The sequence below is a fragment of the Onthophagus taurus genome, chromosome 1 (genome assembly GCF_036711975.1).
Source record: "Onthophagus taurus isolate NC chromosome 1, IU_Otau_3.0, whole genome shotgun sequence".
NCBI lineage: Eukaryota > Metazoa > Arthropoda > Insecta > Coleoptera > Scarabaeidae > Onthophagus > Onthophagus taurus.
This window is the reverse complement of record NC_091966.1, coordinates 25292364-25312218: the sequence shown is the minus strand read 5'-3', so window position 1 is coordinate 25312218 and position 19855 is coordinate 25292364. Positions and strand designations below refer to the sequence as shown.

Below are 19855 nucleotides of genomic sequence, written 5' to 3'. Positions count from 1 at the left end.
TAAGTAACTTGTGGCAAATTGAACGACATGTAACCAAATGAAGAGTGGAAAAGAATGTAAATTCTTATTTACACAAATAAAGTATTATTATTATTTTTCTGCAGTATCTAGGCATAAGTTTGCTTCATGCTTTTGCATCAATATTTTATAATCAATCGTCGTTTTCGCTGTCACTTTATAAGTTAAGAGGTAATGCAAAATTTGATTCTACCTTATTAAATGTTCGTAAAGGTGTTGTAACTTGTAACTCGTAAAAGCTAGAAAATATGTGAAATAATAAAAAAAGAATCCTATTTGGCAAATTCACAAATAATACAATACACCACCATCATTTTAATCAATTTTGATATAAGTAATTAGACTTGAATTAGAAACAAAACGTTTGAGGTTATGTATATTAAAATTTAGTTTTTCTTGTTTATTAGTTGGTAATAAATTTCTTTTTGCTTAAATTATAGTAAATGTCAAATTCTTTAACGGTAATAATTTTATGATTTAATTTAATTTTTATAAACAAATGAAAATTAAAAACATTTAATCGAAATCAAAATTTTTATTGACCAATTCTTTCCAGAATACGCATGCGCAATTAATGTATAGTGAACCACGGCCTTTCTGATAGATAAATGTCAAGTGATTGTTGTGTATCCGTTAACAACGTAAACAAACACCAAAACACTGTGCGGTTTACAACTCGTTTTCCAATTCGATTTTTGGCGATTTGCTAGTACATGACAACGTGTCTCGTTGGAACATGTACCGTTTGAAGATCACCTTCGACGAAAAGAAAAAAGACGCAGAGATGATCTTCAACATTCAATGGAAGAATAAAACGGTTTGTGTCGACGCAAGATCTAACATGGTGGGCATGTTGGATGGATCAGCTACTAACGATTATCACACTTTCAAAACCTATCTGGTATATGACAATAATTTATACATTTTTCAATAGGTTGTTTATATAACTATATGTTGATTTCTTTTATTAAATAGCTAAACAATTCCGGAACTTTCGTTAATAATGTTGATAACGTTCGAGTATCTTATATAGCTGGTGATAATGAATGTTATATTGAGAACGATTTCGACTATGATTATGCGTTGCCGTTTTTCCGAGGGAAGGCTTTAGCTGGACAGTATATTGATTTGAAATTAGATTATGTGGATAGATCTAGAGTGAAAGATAAAGAAATTCCACCTCCGGATTGGTTTTTGAAGTATATGAAGAAGGTAATTATTTTTATTACATTATTTCATCACATCAAAATAAATATGTATGCAAAATCCCTTAGAAATATTAGAAAATCACGAATTAAGTACTCAAGAATGTTAGTATAAATTTCAAATATTCTTTATGATTGTATTTCATTTAGAACTATATTGGTTACTTCTGCAGTTCGACAACCAAATGGTAAAGAAGATTTTAATCACAGTTGATAGCAAAAACCGTATTTGAACTGTACAAACTTTAATCCTCTAGTGAAGGGGTGTTCCCATAATTACATGAGCCACCCACATGAATGGGTGAGGCCTGTCAGGCCCATATTTGCAATACATATAAAAAAGAATTAAATAGTTTTTTTAACTGTTTTTCAATTTAGAGTAAATTATAGTTAGTTTACTTCACCATGAGTCAATAAAATTAAAAAATATAAATATTAAGGTTAGGAATTTTGTTAAATATAACAACACTTCATTTTAAACATTATTTACTGAGTTTTAAACAATAACAAATACAGGGTGTCTCAGGGAGACCGGTCATTAGACGATTCTGGGGTTCTGGCAAAATAAAAATTTGAGAATTCAGACTTAAGTATTATTAATTACGATCTCTTCGACTAAAATATTTTCAAATTTCTTGCACTTCCGGTTATACCGGAAGTCGCCACCTACTTTATTTTTTTAAATGGAACATTCTGTATATTTTTACATATTTGGATTTGTCTGTTTTCAAGGTTTATAAATAACTTTACTTTTTGCAATTTGATTCGGCCGTTCTCGAGTTATTCGAATTTTTCTAGAAAAATCTGCTCCAGCAGACATTTATTCAAAAAATCAGAGAACACTCGATTTTTGGGATATCAGTTTAGGATTCAGAACATGCTTAAGCAACATGATGGAGTATGTTTTGGTGCCGATAGCGGCTGTCTAGAACATTTGCTCACTTTACTATGGCACGTTATAACTTTTCAAAATTTGGAAGTACCATAACTTCATTTTTTTAAATGGCACCCCTCATATTTTATTACTTAGTTGTCTTCGGTGTCTCATTCTACATCTTTTATCTCCCATGTCCCATACCTAACATTAATAGTTTGGGAGATAATTATGGTTTTTTGAAAAATACACACATATATGGATATTTAGCCTAGTGTGCCATGAAAAACAAGCCTTCTCAGTGAGTTCTTGTCAAAGACTCACTTATTTACGTCACTTGATGCATGTGAGCTAATAATTATCTGTTAGGTCCCTTAATATTAGTACTGAAAAGAGTTAAAATCGATAACAACGAAAGTAATATTTACACAAATCAAGAAATTCTTAACTTATTTTTTATGCATGAAAAGCGCGACAAAGTTCATAGTAGGATTCACAGATCTTCTTTGCAGCTCGAATTGAGGTGTTGGGACTGGGCTTGAAATAAGCCAAGGTATTCACATCTTCCGTTGCATTATCTACTACATTTTTTGGTCAGTTTAACACGTGATAAAAAATTTGCAAAAAATTTGCTTCTATTCTTCTAAATTTACCTTTTGTCATCGGAGGTAAATGTGGATAATTTTCATTAAACATTCTGCAAGTTCTACTAAGAACTTTGTCGCACTTTCCGTGCACAAAAAATAAATTATGGATTTCTTCATTTGTATAAACATTATTTACGTTATTAATATCCATTTTAACTGGTTTTAGATTCACAAGCATCCAACAACGTAAATCAGACTTTGACGTTTGTCAACAAGTCATTAAACATTTGTTTTCCATGGCACACTAGGTTAATATCGATGTGATATGTGAGCATCTTTTAAAAAACCCTAATTATTTCTCAAACTATTAATGTTAGGCATAGGACATAATATGTCCTCTCCATATTATGGAGTATAAAAGATGTAAAATGAGACGCCGAAGACGACTAAGTAATAAAATATGGGGGGTGCCATTTGAAAAAATGAAGGTATGGTGCTTCGAAATTTCGAAAAGTTGATGTGTCATAGTAAAGTGAACAAACTCCATAACGTACTCCATAATGTTATTTAAGCATGTTCTGAATCCTAAATTGATATCTCAAAAAACCAGTATTCTATAGGGTGTCTCAATAACAATGCCCGATTTAATTTATCAATAAAACGCATAGTTTTTGATCGAGTGGTGATATTTTTACCACATTATAAAGCACACATGTTCCGATTAAGCATGAAATAAAATATCCGGTAAATGACTCCCGCGGCTTTGCACACAGATCCTTGCTCTTTTCATGAAATTTTCGATGATGTTTCTGCAGAGTTGTGGTTCTAACTCACCGATGACGCGTTTTATCTCGTCCCTGAGCTCGGGAATAGTCCGTGGCGCATTGGCATAGACGTGAGATTTCACAAAACCCCAGAGGAAGAAGTCGCACGGTGTCAAATCGCACGATCTCGGTGGCCAGTTGAAGATGATTTTTTTCGAAAAATCGGCATTCACTTCATTTTGCTCCATCAACCATTGAACAAATTGTCGGCGCTGTGAGTGGTCTGTTGGTTTGAGCTCCTGGGTCAGCTGAACCTTGTAGGGATGGAGATGGAGGTCCTTCGTGAGAATTCGCTGCGTGGTGGTTCTCGAAATTTGAAGTTGTTGTGAACGATTCGTTTACAGCAGCGATGTTTTCGCGAGATGGGCCGGTACGTCGACGCACAGGAGACTTACTGTCCATAATCGACCCGGTTTCTTCAAATTTATTGATTACTCTTCGAATTGTTGACACATTTGGTGCACTTTCACGACGTAAAATTCCGCGAAGTTTGCGAGCGGTTTCGGCATAACTTTCCCCATATTTGTAATGGGTTTTCACAATGATAACGCGTTGTTCCTTTGTATAGCGCCCCATTATTAATAATCAGAGCAATCGTAGATGATAGCTGTCAAATTTCGGGGCTGCCACTTGCACAGAAAAAAAATGGCACCAAATTTAAATCGGGCACTCTTATTGAGACACCCTTTATGATTTTTTGAACAAATGTCCGCTGGAGCAGATTTTTCTAGAAAAATTCGAATAACTCGAGAACGGCCGAATCAAATTGCAAAAAGTAAAGTTATTTATAAATCTTGAAAACAGACAAATCCAAATATGTAAAAATATACAGGATGTTCCATTTAAAAAAATAAAGTAGGTGGCGACTTCCAGTATAACCGGAAGTGCTAGAAATCTGAAAATATTTTAGACGAAGAGAACGTAATTGATAATAAGTCTGAATTCTCAAATTTTTATTTTGGCCAGAACCCCAGAAACGTCTAATGGCCGGTCTCGCTGAGACACCTGTATAAAAAGAAGTTATAAGAATGCAGTTAACAAACTAATTTATAAAAAACCTAGGGTAAACACGACCACTTAACTCTTACTGGAGCAAGTGTTTAACATAACATTTTGCACAACTGGAGCAAAGTTTGATTTTTTTAGATTCTTTAAGTAAACGATTTTAAAAGGTCATATATAGGTTGAAATCATATGATATTTCATTAAAGCATAAAGTTTTTAAAAAAATTGGAGATTCACTTTTTGTACCACCGCTCCATTTGCATAAAAATAAAATATCATATATCTGTTTTGGTTTATTTTGGACATACGAGTATGTAAATTCTACAAAAAACAATAATCTTGAGAAAAACAAGAATATATTCTTTAAGTGCGCAGTGGCTTTGCCTTGGTGCTACAACATTCAAGTTTAGCCATCTTAAAAGATTAACGGCTAAACCCGAATCTATCTAGTTCTTGGTTTAGTTCAAGAGAATTAACAACAATTTAGCGCTGAAGAACAATTAAAACTAGAACTAACACTACACCTAGAACTAGAAACATTCGGGTTTAGCCGTGCGTCTGAAGACGCTAAACCCGAAACTTTCTAGTTCTAGATCTAGTGTTAGTTCTAGTTTTATATCATTAAAACTAATACCACATCTAGAACCAGCAAAATACGGGTTTAGCCGTCTTGAGAAAGAAAAGAAGAGGCTAAACTCGAATGTGTCTAGGTCTAGTGATAGTTCTCATGATATAAAACTAGAACTAACATTTGACCTAGAACTAGAATCATTCGGGTTTAGCAGACTTAAGAAACGCAATGCTAGTTAGCTAGAAGTTGATCGAATTTATCGACACTGTTCATGTTGGCGTTATAATCTACAATATATTTCCATTTTTTCCTCTTCTACTACTTTTCGTGCAATCTTTAGGATTGTGGTAATTTGGTTAAAGGTGTACATTTTATCTTTCCATTTTATTGCAAATTGTTTTGTATCGTTTGTGTACCAGTCGAATTCATCTCTTTGGAGCTGCTTGTCCATTTTAAAATTAGGTAAATACTTTCGAGATGCATTCACTTAGTTCCACATTGTTAAAAAAATTATCAAAAAATATTGTATGGTTTTTTTTGTTCAAGACCCCCAGTAAACTTGTACACAACCCTAGAACTTATAGGACAGAGCCTAGGTCCTATAAGTTAATCCTGGGATTTTCCAATACAAATATCGAATTTCAAACAGCATCCCGACTTATCGCAAAAGTTTCTTAGGCATATACTGTTTTAGCGCACTTCTACCTTTAAATTTGATCATCGACTCGTCCAAGGCTAATACTTCATTTGATAAAAGCCAATACTTAAAAGCTTTTTCTAAATGATCTAACAACGGCCATACTTTATAAAGACGATCAAAATATTCCGATTCACTATTAGGCATGGCAGAGTAATGATTGATATGCAAGTGTCCTAATAGCCAACCAAATCTTTTTTGCGTTATAAGAGAGCTAATGTAAGAATCACCTAGATCTGGTGCACTGGACCAATAATCTTTGTAACTTGGCCAATGCTTGATCCCCATAAGTAAATTGATTCCTAAAAAGGCATTTATTTCTCCGCACGTCGTTCTCCTGCATACTAGAAAACATATGCATTTGTTGTTCAAGTTTGCTTGAAAAACGTAAAAATAGTTGAAACAGAGAATGTGGTGTCAGATTTAAGCTGTTTATTTTATTGATAACTGTAGTTAATTTTTTTTTAATTTTTGCTTGAAGTACAGATTAAGGTTTCTTGTCATCTGAATCATTTTCACTGGAATAAATATCAATATTGGTATTTATATCTTCATCTACTTCAATTTTCGCGGCTGCGAAAGTAGGAAAATAATTTTGATTATTTTGTGATATTCTGATTATAATGTAGACCAAGACATTATAGACCATTGCGTCAGTTGGGTGGAAATTTAGGTGGTTTATTTTTTACACCAGTAAGAGTTAAGACGCGTGTGAAGTTGGCCATAGATTTCAGCCGTAGATTTTAAACTGAAAAAAATTCGTGATCGGGGTATTTAATCGATCTAATTTCAACGGCATCGTAGTCATGGTCGCCTTTTGTTTCAAATTCGAAAAGAAAATTTTCCTAACCATTTCCTATAGTCCGGGAAAATCGATTTTCTTCAAACTTTTGCCACTAAAAATCTTCAACAATCATTTTTATTTTAGTTTGTCATTTCATTCGTTTGTAATGTGTTTATCTTGTTATTTTATCATTTTTTACTTTAAAAAATTGTAAGTGTTTAACTTATGTCTGAGTTTTTTGTTCTTTTTTGTTCATTTTGACCATTCAGCTGATGATGGCTTATTAGCCGAAACTGGTTTCTGATTATATTAAAATTTTTAGCGAGAAAGAAGTTAATTTGTTTAAATACCTATATTTTATAACTCGCAATATGGATTTCCAAAGATTTACTGTATTGAGTTTAGTATCTGAAAATTACCATTATCTAGAAGTTAAAATTCTTATTTTAGCATTTTTTGCAAATACAAACCATTTTTGTTTATTAATCTTACGTATGAATGTTTTTCTAACAACATGCCGACTTTTAAACCCATGTTTTAAATATAATTTGTCGTCGTTGATGGTTAACACGAACACTAAAGAGCTGTTCAAGACTGTTGTAGCCAGTGCTACACCACTTACGGTAGGATCCTTAATGATTTACCGACATAGGAATGAATGATTTCTTCTTGTTAGTTTCGATCGATTTACATTTCGTAGTGCTTTGTAAATTTCCCCCATCTTTTTATAATTCCGCACCATGTACTGTCTAGTAGAGGTGTTGCGCTTTATTATTTTTACGATTTCAAGGAAAGATTTTCGTTTTATATGAAATTTTATTATTTTCTTCACTTCGAATTTTCCGCAATTTTTATAATAATTCAACTGACTTTGAAGTTTTCTGAAAAACCAGTACTTAACAATCAAAATTGCGACAAAACACGATTAAAAATCTTCTATAACAGCAGTTATCTACACAGAAATACAATCTTGCGACCTGTTGGAATACGGCTTTTGCTATCAATTGTTAATAGAATGCTGTTTCGCGTACAGTTGTCTAACTATATAGGTAACCAAGACATCCACTTTTGCTTTTACTCTTCTGAGTGAAACGAATCATCAAAAATATTTGAAATTTGTACTACCATTCTCGTGTAATTCGTGATTTTCAAATTTTTTGGTGGGTTTTGTTTATGCTCATATGATGGTTTTGAAGTTGTTTATACATATTTAAGCAGGAGATTTTTTTCTTTAATCCTGTTAACACCTCGAACAATAAATTTATTTCCACTATAAGATTGAGGACTATTGAAACGCAATTATTTTTTCATACGCCAATATTAAAGCTTCTTCAGGGCTTGAATTTAAATTGTACTTGAAAGCGGAAAATATTAAAAAATTGCTTTTGTGATTCTTACATGGATTTAAGATGTGCGTCGTGGCTGATTTTTAACATGGATTTTTTAACATGGATTTGGATCTTTGATCTAAATACGAGTTAGCATATAAACTATGTCTAACATTTAACAATCATGTTAAAGATCTGGTGGCCGACGCACCTCATAGTACTTTATGTATTCTAAAAATGTAACCTCCCTCAGACGGTTAAAGGAAATTAATTTCAAAAGATATATAGAATATTTCTTTAAAATGTTGCTGGTTAAATCAACATCCTATAAGAAACTTTTTTTTCATCTGCAGTAGATAGCAGATTCCGAAAGAAACATAAAAAAAAGTGTTTCGTTAATAGATTATTTTAAAGAAAATTATTGATTTTTGATCACTTATAATTGTAATAATACCTAATTTGGAGTTTTTTGTTTTGAATAGTTTAAAGAAGACATTGTTAGTGAAGTATCTGCCATCGTTTTGTCAAAACAGCATCAAAGCAACAGCCATCCTATTAGGAAATTGAAACCTGAAAGTTATAAAAGGAGCAGAAAAGTACCACTTTTAGTAGGGGACACCAATGAGTAAGTATTTTTTATTTAATATGTTAAAAATATTTATGGGGCGATTCAAATGTAAACGGGAAAGTTTTTAATCAGTTTATTATTAAATAGATAATATTCATTGATTGATTATTGTATTATGATATAACAGTAAGATATATAAAATACTTATTTTACTTTAAAATTAAATGTCAATAATGTTAGGGTGATATTCAGAAACTATACTACAGTGCTTTTTCTTCTTCCATTTGTTTTAGACCTGTGGTCCTTCTGTGTTTGTCTGGTGGTTTTCCTGCTTATTTTTTCCATATGCGGCAATCTGCTTTCATTAAATCTCTTCACATTATTGTACCATACGTTTCTTCTTTATCTCCACTATCTTACTACATCTAGTACACCACATTGTTCCCTGAATATCTATAGTCCTTATCTGAGAAACGCGAATGACTCGTTATTTAAAATTGTACGAAATAAGATTTGGACATAGTATTGAACTTTTTCTATTACAAAGAAGAGTGACATTACAGCTTCTCTAAAGCGACGATTGCTCTACTCTGCTCTAAGGAGTAAGCTGAATCGGATTCGTACTTTTTAGCTTTACCAGAAAATGTTATAATATATAGGGTGTTCCATTAAAAAAAAACAAAGTTGACCCATTTTCCGGAAAAACTAAAAGTGTTAAACAACTTTTTATGCTAAATTATTTAGGTTAACACAAAATATTCGACGTGTTTCGGCTCAAGACGATATCTCCAACCGTTTTCAAATTAGACAGGGCGGGGGTTATATATGACGCGCTGTATATTGAACACCACATTGATATTTTAAATCATAATCCACGAGCACTGGTTTCACCAAAACTAATTTGTTTTTTTACATATTTTGCAGATTACTAATTCCGAAATTGAGGAGCTCGCACTATAATTTTCTCTCCTAGATTTCTCAATTAAAAAAATCGATTAAAGCATCAATCCTTAAGCATCCTGATAAAGATGTCATTTTATTGGTTTCTTAAGTTATCATGTTTTCTATCACAAGATTTTATTGATGGATATAGTCATGTTCTAGAGCTGTCTTAGCAGATCATTTTCTGCTTCTGCTATTGTCAATGCCATTGCTGCATTATCTGTATAACATATCATATTGACTTTTTCCATTAAAAATTTTGTCCATTATCAGATTAAACAGAAATGGTCTTAGGTGTTCCCTTGTCTAGTTCAGGGATATTAACCATTGTGTTCTTGATTTAATCTTTGTCATGTTACCTATATTTAGGATTTGGTTTACATTTACAATGTTAGATGGCATTACCTGATAGTAATCTCAAAATGTTTTCTAGGCGTACTGTAACGAAGGCTTTCATTATGTCAATAATGCAAATATAAAGGGATTTGATGCCATAAATTCTATTGACTTTTCTTTCAACAGTTTGATAATAAATAAAGCGTCTGTTGTTAACTTATTCTTTTCTAAATACTTGTTGCTCTTCTCTATTACCAATCTGCGCTTCTAGTATTCTAGGCAAGTCTTTTGTCTATTTTTGAAAATAGGTATTGTAATGCTTCTGAGTCTATTTTTTGATATTAGTGATGAGCACAAGATATGGTTGCACAAAATCAACAATTATATATTGAGTTCTTTAACTCTTTATTTTAAAAGCTCATTAGGTACGACTCTGGCTGTATTTCTTTACCTTTTCTTCACTGATTGTTATTTCCCTAACGTTTCATATTCTTTTATTTTAGTTGTTTCTTTGGTATTATATAATTGTTGGACTATACTACATATAATGCCTAACATAGAATTGTTCCATGACGTCATGTCGTAATCTTCTCTCATTAATAAGTGTTACTAGGGTTAAAACTCGGATTGATACTACAGTTCGGTTGGAACATCATGTCCAAAATATTTTCATTTAGTACCTTAGCTGGTTCTTGAGTAGATTTTTTGGTAGTTTTAAATCCTATTATTGAATTTGTTAATACGCCATTTCTTTCTTGGTTCCAGCAACATTCTAGAACACTTTTATTTCCCTATCTTCATTCGCCTGCCTTTCTATCCTCTTTGATGGCTTCTACATGTACTTGTTCCCCGCTAGTTTTTTAAAACTCTCCCATTCCGTTTTAACTATTCACAGTTCTAATTTAGCATTTCTTTTTAAATTAGCTTTGCAATGAAGAAGTATCGTCTTTTGCCTGTTTGGATTGCAGTCCTTAAATCCATGATCCCAACACACTTTTTATCACATCTTACTTGATATATCCACACTGTTGGTATTTATATATCAACTATTCCTGTATGTCACCAGATCTTGATACTATTTTATAGTCTTCAACCTGAAGACTTATTTAAAGACTATAAAATTGTCTCAACTCTATACAAAATATTCCCCAGATCAATAATTCTTCTCTAACAGTAGCCATTTAGCCATTTTAGTTTTTACACAATTTATTCTCTGTTCTTTATCATTCCTTTTGCTACTTCTTTCCATCGTAGTCAACCCAAAGTCTCAAACAGAGAGAATACAATGTAGAGCTACAGATTTTTTCGAAAAGAGATAATATATCTTTGAGCAAATGTTTATTAGCGTTTTCAAACACTTTTAAATACATTTCTATTTATCAATGAACTACAACGGAGCATAGATGATTATTTACTCTATAAATTTAAAACTATTTGTTTAATAATAAAATTTATTTGCGTATTAAGTCACTGGTTATAAGTATCTATTCTAATACACCTTTAATGTTCATTATTATAGTAGGGAATTATTAACCAAAGTAAGAACAAAACTGGAGAAATTGGAACACAAAGCAACAAAACTAAAAACAAAGAAAGCCTTAATGGGATTGTCGAGTGATAGTGATGCTGGTAAAAGTAGTAAAAGTGAAACAAATCAGCCTCAATCCGCCGAAAATGACGTTGAAATGAGTGCCGCACTCATCACTCCAAACAAAAAAGGTAACATTCCATATTTAAGTGGAGGCGAGACTTATGTGCACACTTGGGAAGTTAAAAACAATGGATCACTACCATGGAATTCATCTGTGAGTACTGTTTATATCAATATCCATTATTTTATATAACTTTTTTTGTGCTTAGACAAAATTAAAATATGCGTGGGGTTCACAAGCCTTTGAACCGTGGGAAAAAAATATTACCTGCCCGTTTTTAAAACCAGGTGAATCTGGTTGCATCAGCGCAATCTTTAATGTTCCAGGTAAATTTAATAAAAATTCTATGATTGTATATGAATGTAACTTTTTTTTTGTATTAGCTCTTCCAGGAATGTACGAATGTTATTGGCACTTTTATAATAATGGCAAACGTTTCGGGATATCACTTTCGTCAGTAGTTATGATTGCTGATAATCCGGTTAAAGCTGAAAATTACATTCGAAGTCCCACTTATGATGTGATCAATATCCAGGATGATTATGAACTTGTTTTGCCTACTACTTGGACTATACCACCTCAAAAACGTAACTCGCAATCCAGTAAAATTGAAACTCAAAATCAAACTAAGTCTGAGCCTGAAAAGACACAAAAAATGGTGGAGTCAAGTCTAATTATTGAATCCAAAGATGAAACAGATTGCATTGAGGCTAATCAAGTCACCACAAAGGAAGAGGAAAATTGTGACGCTTTTCAAGGTGAAGGTGACGGAGTCGAAAATAACGATGGTTCTAAAATAGAGGCCGAAGAAAGGTTGGAAACAGAAAATAGAAACATTGAAATAGACGAAAAAATTGATTTCGATCTATTTTTGGATGAAAGTGATGATCAAAGCATTATTTCCATCAGCGACAGTAACAGTTCATATGATTCCAAAAATGAGTTTGTAATGTTAGAGTCAAATACGTCCAATTTGAATATAGATGATGTGCGTCAAAACATTCAAAGTGATACAAACGACCTGCTAGTTGATGCAGTACAAGATACTGATGGAATTTCTGATAGCAAATTGCAACATGAATGTCAAGAACCTAAAATTGAGCATGAACACGAAAAAGAAGAAGAAGTGAAAACTGTTGATGTAACTGATAATCAAACAAATGGAGTAAGTGATGTTAAATTGGCAACACAAACTGTTTCAGAAGATGATGAAAGAGAATGTAATAATGATGATAAAAATGATGACGAAGATGTAGTAAAAGGTGAGAATATACCAACTGGATCTGCAAAAACTACTAAAGGTAACCATGGTAAAGTGTCTATATTAGAGATCATTTATATGAATTTTTTTTTTTAGATGAATTTGGTTATATTATTTATGAAGGTAAAATAGTTCGAATTCCTAAACGGTATTTAAATGATGGTAAATCTCAAATGAAGGAAAAAGTAGTTGAGATAGCCTCAAAACCTCAACAAAGTAACCAAAATGAGAATAAGTTACAAAAAAACGCTACACTTAACACTGAAAACGCGACCGCTATAAAGACTAAGGACAATGGGACGATTCCAAAAAATATTAATAAAATAAAGAAAGAGAGAATTGTTAAAAAATCAAAATCGCCAGAATCGAAAGTGCCAGACACTTTAAAAAAAAGATTGGACCTGGATATTTCCCCCGAAATGTTTACGTATAAAACTAAAAAAAATCCAACTTCAACTGTTAATTTAAATGAAAAAAGACGAAAAGCCAAAGAGTCTATTGATGTTAAACAAAGATTTTTTGTCTTCCCACAACAGGGTCCAGGCTATGAAATGGTTGAACATTCACGAAAGATTGATGATTTAAAAGATGATGATCCAAATAATTATCTTATCAAAACTCGTAAGTATTATTATTTAATTTAATCAGAATTAGAAAAGATAAATAAAGCATGTCATAGATTTGAAATTGGGTAGATTTTTCCTAATTATGATGCAATGTGTTTCAGTTGTATATGTAGTAAGACGTTATCAAGGGATACATCTTAAAAATGAATGAATAAGTTGTATTTGAATCGCAAGTTGTTTATGTGATCATAGTTCTCCAAAGGTATTCTTTCTTTTAAATGTTATACTTTTGCCTGTTGCATCTTCGTGCTCTGATTCTCAACCCTTCTAAAGGCAAGAGCTGATTTATGCGCTAATTTGAAGACGTGCTGCTGTTTATATTGAAGATTACATTCGGCGTCCATTTGCTTAATTTTGTTAAAGATGACAGCATCGATTTTTCAAAGTATATATTTCCCCATTATGTAAATGGGTACTAGTGTTGCTACTGACACCATTATCAGTCATAGTTGATGCCCCCACTGCTAGTCTGTGGGCTGTGCTTGAGTTATTGTTCTGTCGGAAGTGTCGCATATTTTCTGGTTTAGTTATGCCCAAGCCAAAGATTACATTGTGCTTCAACCACTAACATTATCTTAAGACAAAAATTTGGGGTCCTGAGAAGTTAGGGACACTTTATTTGTTACAAAAAAAATAATATAACGAATTGTACTTATTTTTAATTACAATTTTAATTTTTTTTCCATATTAACTGTTTCAGAATATGATGAATCATCAGGTATTGTAAACATGTATATTGTTTACGCTAAAGATAACATCAAAGAACCAAATGTGTATGGTTATTTTGTCCCACTGGAATATGTGCAAGATCATTCATTACAAAACTCACCATCAATTCGAGATGAAGAACTGATTTATTATGCCATTCCGGTTGACGTAGAAGCATTATTCAAAAGCAAAACTGAGGAAATGTATTGCAGATTCATCCTTATGAAGTTACATCATGGCCCCTACTCTGAAGATACTGCAAGGGTTTTATGTGACGTCTCTACCCCAAACACACAAAGCATTTTTAATTTGAGCAATCTAAAAACTTGTTATCATTACCATCAACAAATGAACGCTGCTGCTATTGACAAACAGTATCCTAGTGTTATAACTTTTGGTTCCCAACATATGGTAGTGTATGAGATTGCCTCCGCTTCGAGGCGCTATGCGTTTGATATGGATATTAGACCTCAAAATGTAGTTCCTGAGAGCAGCTTACGATTGCGTGTTCACACCTTAGCGCTAAATCACTTAACTGCAAAAAAGGGTATTAAAGGAGAAGAAATAGCGACAAATACAGATGTAGTTATAGGTGATAATAAGGGGTTATCATCTAAATGTAAAAAAGAAATTCAACTTGGAAAGGTAGAGACTCATTTGCACCACAAAAAATGTAAGTATAATTTTTATCTTGAAGTTAATAAATTATTATATAAAAACAGCTGTATGCAAAAGTTTATTATATAACATATAGGACATTTCTTTTAATTAGTTATTAGTATCAGAAGTTTAAAAATCACTCTTACAAGAAATGTTTTTTTAGGGTTTTTTTTGTCCATATTCATCAGCTTATAATTAAGAAAAATAACTTTTTCTTTTTTGTACCTGATGTTTTTATCTTATTTTATTTATGCTCTAACGGTTTCGGCTGTAGTCATCATTTAGGAGCGTCTATAATTAAACCACATACAATTATTAAACAATTATAAAATGAAAGTATGACATTAAAAGAACATGTGTTAATCTAAACTAAAAATAACTTACGTCAATTTTCTTGAGATTTCGAGCAAAAGCATTACATGAAACAGGTGTACACCAATTAAATATTTCGATTACTCTATTCTTCAATAAACGATCGTCCGAAAAAATGATAAAAAATCACAAATACAATGAATCAAACTGATCAATTTCTCTTCCCGTTCCGTTGTTAAGGTTAAGTAAAACTTGTTTTAAGAAATTTCGTCAAACGTGGGTTGAGTTGTACATTACATAGAATACATATCAGGTAGGCGGACCAACCAACCATGCACCGCGACCTTAAGGATCCACTCAGTGGTGAACCCATAGGTAAACCGTCTGGATATGTGTAAATGTTATCCTCAAAACTGCACAAATTCTGTTCGGTGCAAATCTTGAAAAGGTTGTGTATGTCGTCTACTTCTTTTTCTTCCTGAAGTTCATCTGTGAGCAATTTTCTTAAGATATCCAAGGTCTCTTTGATAGGGACATTGGTGTACAAGTTTGAGATATCGAAGGATATCATAGAGAATTTTTCTGGAAGTTCAGTCTGATTGATCTTATCCATTAAGTCCTTCCTGTTTTTTATTGTGTATTTCGGTCTGAATGTGAGGTTGTTCCTGGTGAAGGAACTAAGGAATTTTGCTAGATAGTATGTACTAGAGTTTATGCTTGAAATGATTGGTCTCATCGGGATGTTGGTTTTATGTATTTTGGGTAGTCCATACATTTTGGGTAATTGGGGGTTCATCTGATTAATTTTATTAAGGTGTGGAAGATATTTTTGTAAAGTATGACTGCATTCTTCAATTGTTGTGTTCATCAGTCTATTGTGAAAGGCCATCATAGGGTTTTTGTTGAGTTTTTTAAATTTGTTGTTTTCAATGAATTCCATGGTTGTATTGATCTAATCCTCCTTTTGTAGTATGACCATTCCCGCATTTTTGTCTGCATTAATTAATAGCGCCAGCACCCAAGTGACCCAGCACCTTCTTTTCAACTCAGTTCCGATTGGCCGGAACCTCCCTCTCCCCGCATGGCTTATTTCTGTTTCTCTTTAATTAGGGAAATTAGAGGATCTTTTTCCTTAATCTAGTACAGTCAATATCCGCAAAAGATGTGTGGAGCGAAATAGTACGGGATACTGTCATGAATTCTTGCTTTTTGAGGAAACCTTAACTGGAGGGAGATATTTAGATTTTTTCATAACGATATCATAATGTTGTCCCACCTGAAGTCTAATAAGATCTAGATGGCGCGCCACCACAGTTCAACAAGCTTTCCTAAATCAGTTTTTGACACTCAGGGAATTGTTTAAAACAATTGGTTACCATAGTTACTCATAGCTACTGCTATTTTTATCATGTCAAGCAAATTTGAAGTAGTTAATCTTTAAAGTAATTTTTCTCGACAATTTTCTTATGTAACCAATATTAATATTGAGTGTACTAGATTCAGAAAAAGCTCCTCTTTCACATTCCGTAAAAAAATTGGAGGATTGCCATTTGAAAAAAATATCGATGACGTCATAACTCGTTTAAAAATGGCGGTTTAAAAATTTAAATCTTTAGACCCGTTTCATGGATTTTTCTATAAACCGTTTATAATGATTATATCGCCTATATCCGTTACTTTACGGACATACTGTATGCCTTATAGATTGTAGAAAATGTGTGTGAAAGTATATTTAAAATTTCGCATTATTTTGGAAGATACAGCGTATGAAACGTATACTGTGTGGAAGAGTACAAACGATCTTCTTACTCTCCTTTACTTCAAACTTTAAAAAACAAGTTTGTGTTCTGCTATATTTTATACCAATCCTTGTTTGTTGACTTTCATAGAAAAATTTTTTCAAGTAAATAAAAAAGTCAATTCAATAAATTGATAAGGTATTATAGTTTGGCTATCCGAAGACATTACGAGTTTGTGAAAGATATGAACAAACAAATTTGGGCAGAGTACTATCATAAAAGTTCCACAGATGAAACACCATAACATCAAAACTATCTTGAAGGCGAAGACAGTTGGTGTAGGTGGCATAAAGCGGAGTATATAGGTTTTGTATAAATTAAAACCAATTCTTGAACGACTTGTGTGTAGAATTACAAAATATTATATCACTTATAACGAGTGGTTATATCCGCTAATTTGGAATTTCACTCTGTTATAATCTTTAATAATCAATTTTTACTAATTTTTACTAAGATTGTGGATGTGACGGAAGTAAAAATTGGGCAACAAGCAGAATTGCAAACGCACGGTCGCAATAACATCTGCATTAGCTAAGCAAGATTACGTTCACCTAATTTCCCAAGAAACCCAATGTACATATATGTACGAGCTGTAAGAAGGACCACTTTATCGTCCTGGAATAGCAAATTAACTGCAAATATTTGTATTTTAAAGATTCCACAACATAATAGTTATACAAACTTTAATCGCGTTTTTTCGAAACGGCATTTTGGTAACTGGTAACCATGACTACTCAAAAACTACTGACTCAAATTACTCACTTTGTACACATTAACCGCATAATGCAGTTATCGTCTGAAATAGAATCAAGTAAAAAAAAAATTTTAAAAAGTAAAAAAGCGTTAATAAATGAAATTCAATAGTCAAATTGACGCCATTTTATTTCTATCGACACACCTTATAGATATAGATGCTGACAGAAAATATCCCGGTATAAATAATTGTAACCAATTTTGCATAAAAAATGTGCAAAGATATCTAAAAAATCGCAATTCTAGACAGGATTCCCCCCTTAATGCAACAACTATCCCAACAGTTTGGAAATTGTGCGTGAAGTGGTTCTGATAGTGAAGAAGTTATATTTTTATTTATTATTGGAAACAACTTATATATCATATATGTATAGACAGAATATCAAAATAATAACTAGATCCAAAACAAATTAATAATAAAATTAGGTAACGCTACAGTGTGCTAAATAAAAGCCTCTTTCTTCTTTATAAAAACAAAGTATGGGGAATTAATAGTGTCCTATTTATTACTCGTAGTTAATAGTTACCAAAAACATAAGCATACAGCTGATAATCGATGTTCCCTAGTTTTAATTTCAATTTTCTTTAACTATTTCAGATTTTGAACATCCTTCCGCTGCCGTAAACATGTTCATTCTTTACTATTTTGATTATAAAATTGAACCAGACGTCTATGCTTATTTCGTTCCATTGAAATATGCTCAACATTCACTAGAAGCACCATCAGATCGTCCAATACAGAACAAGAACGAACTGATATTTTACTCCGTTCCAGTCGACTTGGAAGCATTATTCAATCATAGTTGTGGTGGTTCTTTGTGTAAAACAGGCGTTTGCAATTCTAAATTTATCCTTATTCCGTTAAATTTAGAATATTCAGAATATATGTACAATAATGTTTTGTATCCTGTATGGAAAAAGTACCTTTTTAACCTGTCAGGTATTAAACGTTATTGCGCATACTATGACGATGAAACTGTAATATCTCCTACTGGTCAAAAATATATCGTATATGCGATATTTTCCCTTGAGAGACAAATTGCGTGGGATATGAACATCAGACCTCAAGATATAACCGATATTTTGCACCCAGAGAAATTATTAAAGTTGTGTGTTTATACATATGAACCGCAACACCCCCAAAAAGTTAATGAAACACCGAAATGCTCTGGTACACAAAGTGTTGAACATCCGACAGAGATGAAAGAAAAACTGGCTCTTACTAATGACGAAACAAGTTTGGAATCTGAAGCATCAAATCCTTCATCAACATCGGTACAAAATATTAAAGCGGCGACTCCAAAACCTGGTAATAGTAGCAAGAAAATCGAAAGAATAAAGAGTAGAGAGGATGTTGATGGTACGTCCAGAATTTCGGGTTTAATAGAAGGTTTCAAGGGTAAAATGGGTGATATAAGGAACACTGTGATCGATACAGCTAAAGATATCGTAGAGATTGTTACTCTGCCAAATCAGTCTAATGTAAGTCATGAATAAGAATTTTCTCGAAATTTGTTTACCCCCAAAGACTGTGTTAGATTTATGTAAGTAGTAACTCAGTTTTTTTGTACTTACGAAAATTGATAATATTAGATACTCTATGTATATATTTATTAACTAAAAATCAAAGCAATTCTTTATAATCATACAAAGTTTGGCCAATGATAACCTAAATAGTAGAAGCTTCTGGGTTAAGTCGAGTGTTGTTCAAAAAGTTTAAAAGAGTACTAAAAATATCCTGATAACTTTTTGAAAAACATCCGTATGATCCAGAAGTTGTAATAGTCTGTACTTTAAACTTATATCCTGTTATGATTTAGCAGATTGGTTATTGGCGTCACGGACATTGGATTTCAACTAATCCCAATTCAAAACGTGAACAAGCACTTCAAGTTCTCCAAGAAATGGGTTTCAACAATCGCGATTTAAATGCGACTTTGCTAGCGCGTTATGGCGATGATCTTAATTTAGCGTTATCACGTCTTTTGGAGTATAATTTGGATGTGTAACCTTGCACTATTTATTAATCTCTATAGATATTCGATTTCGTCTTTTTAAGTTCCAGTTGAGTGGCATAATGGTAATACAGTCATTTTGTTATTTGAATAAGAACTTGAAGACTAAATCGAATTTTACTTATTAACCTTATACTTTTCAATTTCCGCACTAAAATAAAAAACGAGTTGGTTAACAAGCTATGCTAATTAATACTTTTACATTACATATTATAATATAAAAAAAATCTATACTTAAACGTGTTTTTGTGTTCTTTTCAAATATGTTCGTGTGATTAGAATGTTTTTTTTTGTTGTTTTTGTATTAGTGTGAAATCCATTTCTTGTATA

At 32.4% G+C, this 19855-nt stretch overlaps 1 protein-coding gene across 1 annotated transcript; it reads left to right on the top strand.

Moving 5' to 3' along the window:
• Positions 1-203: 203 nt before the first annotated feature.
• On the top strand, positions 204-19611 carry LOC111418623 (uncharacterized). Its single transcript, XM_023051218.2, has 11 exons — positions 204-352; positions 575-919; positions 994-1230; positions 8376-8518; positions 11259-11544; positions 11600-11717; positions 11775-12692; positions 12749-13273; positions 13979-14659; positions 18109-18992; positions 19331-19611. The coding sequence occupies exons 2-11, from the start codon at positions 755-757 to the stop codon at positions 19517-19519; spliced, it is 4146 nt and encodes a 1381-aa protein (XP_022906986.2). The 5' UTR covers positions 204-352; positions 575-754; the 3' UTR covers positions 19520-19611.
• The last annotated feature ends 244 nt before the right edge of the window (positions 19612-19855 follow it).